The sequence below is a fragment of the Lynx canadensis genome, chromosome C1 (genome assembly GCF_007474595.2).
Source record: "Lynx canadensis isolate LIC74 chromosome C1, mLynCan4.pri.v2, whole genome shotgun sequence".
NCBI classification, from domain to species: Eukaryota; Metazoa; Chordata; class Mammalia; order Carnivora; family Felidae; genus Lynx; species Lynx canadensis.
In genome coordinates, this window is record NC_044310.1 from 209,549,849 (window position 1) to 209,560,461 (window position 10,613).

The 10,613-nt window shown below is 46.4% G+C and overlaps 1 protein-coding gene across 6 annotated transcripts in view; it reads left to right on the forward strand.

Annotated features, from left to right (window-relative positions):
- Nucleotides 1–10,613, forward strand: part of RHBDD1 (rhomboid domain containing 1) — a 132,967-nt gene extending 122,354 nt beyond the window's left edge. For 3 of the 6 annotated variants that reach the window (XM_030326482.1, XM_030326484.1, XM_030326483.1), the window contains one exon: nucleotides 8,963–10,072. In XM_030326482.1, the coding sequence (XP_030182342.1) occupies nucleotides 8,963–9,057 (95 nt within the window). In that variant the 3' untranslated portion in view covers nucleotides 9,058–10,072. Of the gene's footprint in view, nucleotides 1–8,962 lie in introns of all 6 variants that reach the window. The other 3 variants (XM_030326485.2, XM_032594527.1, XR_003971025.1) reach the window with 2 other exon arrangements.

Sequence of the window (10,613 nt, forward strand, 5' to 3'; positions counted from 1 at the left end):
AGTCGGTTGATGTGGGGTGGTAACTGTGCTCACAGGGCTGGGGCTGCTGAAAGCCAGGAAGGGAAAACACCACGGCCACTCTTTAGGGTGAATGTCATAGCAAGTGGCAGGCAAGTGGGGCCAGAACTCTATGTGTCTCGGGAGGAGGCAGTTTTTTATCTTGTCAAGCTCAATTTATTATAGTTTATTCTTTTACCTACTGTCCTTTTTTAAAAAAAATTTTTAATATTTATTTTTGAGAGACACACAGAGCATGAGTGGGAGAGGGGCAGAGACAGAGGGAGACACAGAATCCGAAGCAGGCTCCAGGCTCCAAGCTGTCAGCACAGAGCCTGATGCGGGGCTCGAACCCACTAACTATGAGATCATGACCTGAGCCGAAGTCGGACTCTTAACCGACTGAGCCACCCAGGCATCCCTGTCCTCTCCTTTTTTAAAGAATGAAATTGAAAGTTATGAAAATTAAAAAAAAAAAAAAAGATCAAGAAGCATGAGGAGTTGGCAGAAGGACTTGTATCCGGGCTCTGAAGAAGCCACTAGAAGCCCCTTCCTGCCTGTGGGTCTCCCCACTGGTGAGCCCCCGCCCAAGAGAGAAAGGCCAGAGGGTCGGGCTGACAAAGGGCTGAGGAGTCCAGAGCCTGGAGCAGAGAGCCATCTGGACCTGGGCAATCCTGTGACGCCCCTGAGGGTCCCCAGAGCGGGGTCCGGCAGAGATGCAGGCCTGGTGGGGCGAGCTCAGCAGCTGCCCCCTCTGCACACGGGTGTGGAATCTCCATCAGAAATGTCCTGTCGGCACCCTCCCCCTGAGGCCAAGTGGACACGCTGGCCCCGGAGCTTCTGAGAAGACTGTGGAGTTTTCATTTCCCGAAGGGTCTTCATCTTTTTCCTAGCCTCTCCCTGCTCACGTACCTACGTTTTTTATCAGAACGCGCTCCTTCCGCACAGATGGGAAGTCCTACCTTCGGTTCCTTTTTGTCGGCTGTAAAGCGTGTTCTCCCACCTGTGTCTCAAGACAAGGCCCACGTGTGGTTTCTGTCACCCCAACCAGACACGTCGGGCCCCTCATCTGTGCTAGGCAATGAGAATGCAGAAGTGAGAGACCTCTGCCCTCAGGGAGCCCTGTGTTTAGTTTTCCAAGAGTTTGTACATATTTGTCCAGTGAATAACCCTACATGGTTTTGAATTTGGGGGGAAAATACAGTCCTGAAGTATACAGATATTCTTAGACATAGTCAACCTCTTCTCAATTTCCAGAATCAGCTGATAGGATGGGTAAACGGAGGTACCTACAGACTGCTGACCAAATGGCATTTTGGTCAAAGAAACACTTTAGATCAAGGAAAGTTTGGAACATTCTAAAGCATCGTTAAATGTATGAAAAAAGTGTTTGAAAATCATCGTTAGTGTCATGAAAATCTCATGATAAAGTGTTGAGACAGTGATGGAATTTTCAAAGGATTTAAGACAGATCTTAAAAAGAGGAAAGTTTTTTAGTATTAAAATTCACATTCATTTGTTTAGACAAAAATTCCATGAACAACCCAAGTGTCCGTCGATAGACGAATGGATAAAGGAGATGTGATATAATATATAATGGAGTGTTATGGGCGCCTGGGTGGCTCAGTCGGTTAAGCATCCGACTTCAGCTCAGGTCATGATTTCGTGGTCTGTGAGTTTGAGCCCTGCGTCGGGCTCTGTGCTGACAGCACGGAGCCTGGAGCCCGCTTCGGATTCTGTCTCCCTCTCTCTCTCCCTGCTCACGCTCTGTCTCTCTGTCCCTCAAAAATGAATAAATATTTTTTTAAAAATTTAAATACATAATGGAGTGTTAGCCATAAAAAAAAAAAGGCTGAGGTCTTGCCATTTGTGACAACATGGATGGACCTACACAGGGCATTGCGCTAAGTGAAATAAGTCAGAGAAAGACATATGATTTCACTTATGTGTGGAATCTAAAAAGTAACTGAATAGACCAAAAGCAGAAACAGACCCATAAATACAGAGAACAAGTTGCTGGTTGCCAGAGGGGGGGGGGGGGGGGGGGGGGCACATGGGTGACAGGGAGTGGGAGATACAGGCTTCCTGTTACGGGATGAACACATCATGAGGCTAAAAGGCACAACACAGGGAATATAGTCACTGGTAGTGACTGGTAGTCACAATACGGATAGTATTGTAATAGCGTGGTATGGTGACAGACGGGGGCTCCACTGTGGTGAGCACAGCATCATGGACAGGACTGTCGAATCACTAGGTCGTACACCTGGAACTAGTCTAACATCGCGTGTCAGCTACACTCAAGTTGAAAAGCGTCATATGCCAGTGACTGCTAATGACAGGTGGATGCTCAGCCTCTCCTTCCTCCCTTGATGCTCCTCCAGCACAGTGAGGTAGAAAGTGCATCGAAAACTGTCTGTGTAAGAAGTTACAAACTGTTCTCTTGTGTATAATATTACTTGATGGTGAACTACCAAGGCTGCCCTTTGGGGCTGGGCCCGTTGCTAAAACGATACCTCGTCAAAGGAGATCCTAATCCCAGGTCCCTTTAGTAACCCAAGAGTGGTTACTGTTTACACTGAGTCTTGTCCAAGGCAGAGGCAGACTTCAGATCCCGTCTCCAAGTCACGATTAAGGCAATAGTATTGTTCAGGTTTACAGAGTCTGGTTTGGGATTAAGGAAAACACTCACAGACGTCAAATCTAGAGCAGAGTAGAAAGGGGTCTTCCTGGGATGGAGTCCTGACTCTGCCACTGACCCAGCTGTATAGTCTTGGCAAGTTACTTGAAATCTCTAAGCCTCAGTTCCTCTGTCTATAAATAGGGAAGTTCCACTTGGGGGCACAGGTAGAATAAAAACCACATACACAATGTGGATCACAAACATAATATAAAAGGAAACCACTCACAAAGGTTACATAGTGTATGAATCCATTTATGCATGAAAATAAAGGAGTCTCCACCGGTCAGAAATCAGGGTTGTGGGTTCTCTTTAGTTGGGAGCAGTGACTTAAAAGGGCACGTGCAGAGATTGACGAGTGTCGGAAATGTTCTGTATTTTTTTTTAACGTTTATTCCTTTTTGAGAGACAGAGACAGAGCACAGCTCGGGTGGGGCAGAGAGAGGGGGAGACCCGGAATCTGAAGCAGGCTCCAGGCTCCGAGCTGTCAGCGCAGAGCCCAGTGTGGGGCTCCAACTCACGAACCATGAGATCATGATGTGAGCTGAAGTTGGACGTTTAACTTCAGGTGCCCCAGAAGTGGTCTGTATTTTGATCTAGATATTGGTCCCACATGTTCAGTTCATGAAAACTAATTAAGCTGTGCACTTTTTAAAAAGGAGGGAGAATAAGAAGGGTGAGCATTTAGTAATGGCCCAACAGATGTTTCTTGTCTCTGGAACTTTCTGTTCCAGAAGTCAGACTGTACATTGTCTGTATTGGAAGAAACACTAGACCTGACCTAGTAGACCCAATATTTTAGGTTACTTGACTTGCTCACTGAATTATAGCCTATTTATTGTAAGTCTATTGTAGCCCTAAAGATTTCCAAAATTAACTGACTTAAGGTCAGAGAGGCAAAGTAGCCATTGAGTGGATCTCCATTTCAAAGCTTCTCATTTTGAGATTCCAGATAGAAGTTCAAAACCAAGAAATCCCCACTGTGGCTGACTCGATTGGTTGAGTAGTAGAAATGGGAATATTTTCCCTCTCAAGTCACTTCTAAATGTTACCTTTCTTGTAAACCATGATGATGCTTCCATTTGTATGGAGTTACGAGGTTTTAGGTGAACTTCAGACTCTTTTTAAAGAGATAGATAGACAGACAGACAGATATGTATTATAATTAGTGACTCAAAAAGTAAAGTGGTCTTATGTCCTTAAGTATCTCCCCTTTTCAGAGAATGTCTTGCCAAATTGTTAGGATTTCTTCCAGCCTTGTTGGTCGTTGTCAGTAAATGACTTAGCAACCATCCTTTCAGAAGGCATTTTGGAAGCTTTGTAATTCATGGAATACTAATAAAGTAACCTTAAAAGAGAGAATGTGGATCCCATGCTGCTGCCCTCATTTGACAATAGAAATCCCTGAGAACACTGGTGATTTATTTAGAGGTTTCCTGGTTGTTGTTGGGTTTCTTTTTTTTTTTTTTTAAAGTGATTGCCTCTTTAGCTCCCTACTGTAAGGGAAAGATACGCCATCCTGTGACTCACATCAGTCTAATTTCACTGAATCGTACAGTGTGCTCATTAGATCATGGGCAGGATCTGTGAATACCAGCAAATTAAACATCTCTATTTACAGGGATGGCACACGGGAGGGAAAATGGCCATCAACTCATGGTGCTCTTTTTAGCAATTCTTATCTGGATGTAATTGCAGAAGTTACTGCATTATACATAAGGGTAGATAACTGAAAATTTTTCCATCAAGAACCATGAATCAATAAATCTTATGATCTCACTACTGGTGCTATAATTGAGCTAAATCATCTTAAACTGGGCACTGTTCCTGAGGTTCTTTGAAGCATGCTCGCTGTTTCTCTGAGTAACATTGAGGGCTGACCTCCATTTACAAGGACACGGAGGCAGGGCTCATAAATACTAATACTCTGTACCAAGTTCACCAGAGCAAGGCTGTCTCACCCAGGCCTGTAAATGTTCAGTGCGTGATTTAACCCGGCAGAAAAAAGGAGGTCTTGGCTGGGCCCGCCAGCTTTCCCAGGGACTGAAAAGTCTCCTCTGTTGTTACAAAAGATGCTGTTAACTGGAGGTTGTTAATTACCTTTTTCCTTTTTGTATCTGTTTCTTAGAAGGCAAATATTTAGTAAGCAGCAACTCCACATTTTATACAAAATGCTGCCAAACGGGCCTCCAATAGAATTGGGCACTGTCTTTTAAGAAGTCATTTTATTTTGTGTCTTCCACCAAGTTACTTAACGATACTAACAAGTAGACATGTGACACGTGACTCATGATGGTGGTAGAGATGAAAAATTATAACAACCAGCACTCATCAGGCACTGCCTGCGTGCCTGGGGCTCAGCTAAGCATTTTATTTGTAGCATTTCTTTTCTTGCCTCTCAACAGCCCAGCAAAGGAATCCCTCTTTATTCCTATTTTATGGATAGGGGAGCTAAGGCCTAGTGAAGATAACCAGCTTGCTCAGGGATGTGTAGCTATGAGTGGAGGAGTCGGGATTTCGTTCCTGGTGGTCAGACCTCACAGTCTTGGAAGGGACCCAGCCATCACCTGTTTGAGCAGCCTCCCCTCACAAAGGAGCCTACTAGAACCTGCAAAATGGAGACTGGCCTGGGGTGTCCCCTCTGGTTCCAGGCAGGGCTGGAAGCGTCTGATGACATCCTACGAACACCTTTCCCATCACGTCCCCGGGGATGGGGGCTGTACCTTCTCCCACCACCCAGCTGAGGCCCGTCCACACCTTTGCCAAGCGCTTAACAAATGTTACAGGGGCACCTGGCTGGCTCAGTTGGTTGAGCATCTGACTCTTGGTTTCGGCTCAGGTCGTGATCTCGCAGTTTGTGGGTTCGAGCCCTGCATCAGTGCAGAGCCCGCTTGGGTTTCTCTCTCTCTTTATCCCTCTCTCTCTGCCCCTTCCTCTCCCTCTGTCTCTCTCAAAATAAATAAATACACTTAAAAAATGTAAGTACATATTGTAAACATTTCTAAGACCCTTTGAGAAATGCCTTGTAGAGCCCCGTGGAGGCTGTGGAGAGAAGTAAAAGACCATATGACATAAGTGGAAACTCTAGAAACACAGACACAGTTTCAAGAGTAAATGAAAAGCAGGGGGTGGAAGACGAAGCTTAGCTGAGACTTGAATGGATAGCAGAGGCCTTGCTGGCCCAAAGCACAGGCTTTAAATACCCATAAAATCGGGCCTGATTACAAACCGGGTTTTACTGTTACAGTCAGGGCCCTCTGGTGGTCCTGGAAAGCTAGGAATTTCAGGGGCCCCTGTGGGAGCATTGTAGTCACATCTGTGGTGACAGCCGAGGTGTAGAGTTGAGGGCCCAAGGCTGGACCTTCCTTTTCTATTTCCAAATGGGAGGAGTTCCCACGTCCACGTGGGTTTGGGCAGGAGCTCACCGGGATGACGTCAGAGGTGACAGCCGGTACAGGGGTAGTGGGAAAGTGGGTAGACGTGACCTCGTGTGTGTCCCCAACACTCTGTGAGCCAGTTTCCTCATCTGTAAACTTGGGGTCCTGAAACTGGGAGTGAAAGCTGACTGAAATAGGGCACCTTAGAAAAGCTCTAGGAGCAGAAGAGTGATCCTTGTTCCCCTGATGGGAGTTTTCTGCTTGCTTACGCGGCACTTCCGTTGGCTCGGCCCCGCCCTCCCCGACTGCCCCTCGAGCAGGTCCCAAGTGCACGTGTGCGAGCTGCTCGTTTTGCGAGCTCGGGCCCCAGGAGCCCCCACGGCCTACAGCTCTGAGCCCCTCCCTGCGTCTCCCTCCATGGAAGCCTCAGCTCTCCACCTTTCTGCTGTGGACACCATGATTCCCTTTGGGAGGCCAAGCACTCCTGCCGCTTCCACGGGCTCATGCCCAGTGGCCCAGGCTCCACCTGCCACGTTGAACTTGCCCCTGACCCCGCCCACAGCTCTGCCGCTGCCTCCCTGCCGCGCTGGTAGGGGTGTCACTACTGGCCTTCACTCCCAAGTGCCTTATTGTTGCAAACAATTGTTGAAGGGAAAGCAGGATTTGGATCTCCTCTCATGAAACAGTTTCAGGCGATAAACTAGTGGTAATTGGATTCATGAGTTTCTCTGTAATGTCAGGCATTTGCCACTTGGAAACAAAGACAAAATTCCTTTTCAAATACATATATAGCAAAAATCGTATCCAGTTAAACTTTTCATCTTTTTTGTTTAAATAACTTTTTAAATGTTTGCTTATTTTTGAGAGAGAGAGAGAGTGCAAGCAGGCGAGGGGCAGGGAGGGAGACGCAGAATCCAAAACAGGCTCCAGACTCTGAACGGTCAGCACAGAGCCCGATGCGGGGCTCGAACCCATGAACCACGAGATTATGACCCAAGTCACAGATGCTTAACCAACTGAGCCACCCAGGCTCCCCTAGACTTCATGAACTCTTTATGGTGGCAGTCTTATGAGCCTGTACTGTGTTTGAATGCCATCCCTTAATGAAGGTTGATAAATTGGCATATATTGCTCTGAACCAAAAAGCCTTCAAGTAGAGCTTGGCCAGCAGGAGTGAGTATGAAGCTAGGCCTGCCCAGTTGACGTTTAGGTTTTCTAGTCAGGAATGGCCACATGGTGTCCAGGAGGGGTAATTCTCCCATGGTCTCAAAAGGAAAGGAGAACCAGATAAGCCTAAGTGTTAGGGAAGCAACAAAATGAAAAAAAAAAAAAAAAAAAAGTTACCTTTTGACTGCCGTTTCAAAATTTCTCATCATCTGACAGCTGAAATTCCTGTTGTGGAGTGAGGAGACTGACTTTTTTGAGATATTATTGACGTACAGCATTGTGTAAATTTAAGGTGTGCAGGGGCACCTGGGTGACTCAGTCAGTTGAGCGTCCAACTTCGGCTCAGGTCATGATCTCGTGGTTCGTGAGTTTGAGCCCCACGTCGGGCTGTGTGCTGACAGCTCAGAGCCTGGAGCCTGCATGGGATTCTGTGTCTCCCTCTCTCTCTGCCCCCTCCCCTGCTCGCACTCTCTCTCCCTCAAAGATAAACATTAAAAAAATATTTTTAACAAACTTAAGGTGTAAAACATGTCGATTTAATACACTTATATATTGCAATATGATTACAACAGTAGCATCAGCCAACATTTTTATCGTGTCAATATTTACCAGTTCTTCTTTGTGTTGAGAACAGTTGATGTAGCCTCTTAGCAACTTGGAAGTTTCCAATACAGTGATATTGACTGCAGGCACAGTGCTGTACATGAGATCTCCAGGATTTATTTACTCACTACAAGTTCATACCCTCACTTCTTCCACCCCCAGCCCTTGGTAACCACCATTTACTCTCTGGTTAGGAGTTTAGTTTTTCAGATTCCACGTGTAAGTGACATCATACAGTATTTGTCTTTGCGAACAGGTTAATTTCTCACTGCTTTCTCCAACTCTTTTTCATCTTGGGCTCCACAATGGTCATATCAATGTATATCACCTGGAAACACCTTGGAAAAGGTGCCAGTCTTAGAGAATGAGCAGAAAGCCTTTTGCAGTGATGATTTCCATGGTCTTCCATTTGATTTTCAGATGTTAAGCCTGCATTTTTGTCTGCTCTCCCAGATAATTGGTCAGCATGGTAATCGGGCCCTTGCTGTGTGGCCTTGGATGCTCAGTGGTGTTTGTGTGTTTCACGCAGACTTGATTCTCACTGGCTGGGGTGCAGATGGCAGGGTGCTGCAGGAGGCAGCCGGGCAGAGGCAGGGAGAGGGGGGTACCCAAAGGTTGCTGAAGAGAAACTAATCAGCATACTTGGTGGGGAAGTTAGACACAGTGACAAATTACCTCTGGACAGAAAAAATAAAATAAAATAAAATACAGTGAAATGAAATGAAATGAAATGAAATGAAATGAAATGAAATGAAATGAAATGAAATGAGAAAAAATAAAATAGAATAAAATAAAATAAAATATAAAGCCCTTGAGACATTGTAGAAGCTAGATGATGCAAATTATGAAGCGTGATGGAAGAAAAAATAAAAATGGGGAGATTTGTCAAGAATCTTCAAAAGGACTGGATTACACTCCTAGACTGGACCGCACTAAAAACATTTACTTGATGCTGAAACTTAGTATTGACAGCTGAAGTTGAAATATGTTTGTTACATTTCTGCTTCGTGCTGAAACAAAGATGACACCCCAGCCATCTGTCTTCTCTCCCCCTTGAAAGCCTAGGAACCAATACCCTGTAAATGTCAGAACAATGGATGGGCAGTGTTTGAGTCTCCCTTGTGTTTTCTCACTACAGGAAACAGCCCCCCGGGTCCCCTGCCCTACGGGTTCCGTCTCTCACCAGAGGAAGAAATGAGGAGGAAGCGGCTTCACAGATTTGACAGCCACTGAGGGGGCAGGGCATCCTGGGCAAAAGTGGTCCAGTCGTGTGATCATTGCCCATGTGGCTCATCATTTCCCAAGCCCCTACTTGAACCAAAAGCACAGTACAGCTTTATCTCACATCTGCCTCGGCTCGTCACCCCGTGGCCCCTGTGGGTCTCCATCCACCAGCAGATTGACTTGTCTTGAAACCAGACTTCTGGAAGCAGCCCACGGCTCTCTGGGCCCTTCTCCCGGCCTCCTCCTGTGTCACAGGCGGAAGGTCCGTTCCTCCAGGCCGGGACCACTTTCCACACTCCCTCCTGGTGCGGCCAGCCCGGCGGTGCCTCTGCCTCGTTCTGGTTTTGAAGACTGTGACTTTCACCAGCCTGGAAGGTCAGGCCCCCCCTTCTGTCCGGCGTGCCCAGTGCAGGGCTTGGCAAGAAGAGAGAAGCCATGCCTCGGCCTCCTGACACGTGGCTGCGATGACTTTCCGGGAAACACGACATGGCTGCCGTAAGAGCGTGTTGTCCGCTCGCCCTTGCCCGAGCACCTCGGCCTCTTGGGCGCCCACGTGCGGGTGGCGTTGACAGCGTACTGGACTTGTTCTTCCATTGCTCTGTCTTTAGAGAACGTCGGGCTGAAAAGGCCTGGGTCAGACCTCGGGGACGCCGCCTACACACTCCGTAGACATCAGGTGGCACTGACGTTGGGGGCGCACAGCGGCCTCTCCAGCGAGAGGATAGGTTCCCAGAGATGTCACTTGGGTTAGCTAACCAGCCAGCCAAGCAGCAGCAGGTGCTACCAGCAGAGTAAAGCAGTCATTTGGTGGGCTGGTCGCTGAGAAAGCCCTTTTGAGGAAGTATTTTTTCCCCCATAAAAGTGCCTTTTAAATGGCCACTGTAACAGCCGCTTGTCCTGCCCAGGTGCCCAGGACCCACCTAGAAGCCCTCAGTGTTAGAGCCCACGGGCCATCCATGTCACTTAAGACTATTTCCTGGTGCCTGTGTTTCATGAATAAAAAGACAAAGTCAGATATCACTGATGTCTTATTGTCACTGAGGTATTTATCTTTAAAGAGAGTTGAAGCAGAAAAGGATCTTCCTATTTTCATTGATATTTCTAGCATTTATATATAGTTTTATGATCATGAAAGTAATATATGTGCCTTATATATGCATAAAGCAAACATCTGAAGGCAATATACCCATATGTTAACAGAGGTTATCTCTGGGGGCAGAGCACGTAGAATTTTTGCTTTCTGGTTTTTTACAATTTTATATCGCAGTGTTTAAAGAATGTGTGTATTTGGGGCGTCTGGGTGGCTCAGTCGGTTAAGTGTCTGACTCTTGATTTCGGCTCAGGTCCTGATCTCATAGTTATGAGATCACATCCCACATCAGGCTCTGTGCTGAGCACAGAGTCTGCTTGGGATTCTCTCTCCCCCCTTCTCTCTCTGCTCTCTCTCTCACATAAAAAAAAAAAAGTGTGTATTTGTATGTATGTATATTACTTTTGCAATCAATAAAACTGATTTATATAATAAAACCAGAAATATATAATCAGGAAAATAGATTTAATAAGGA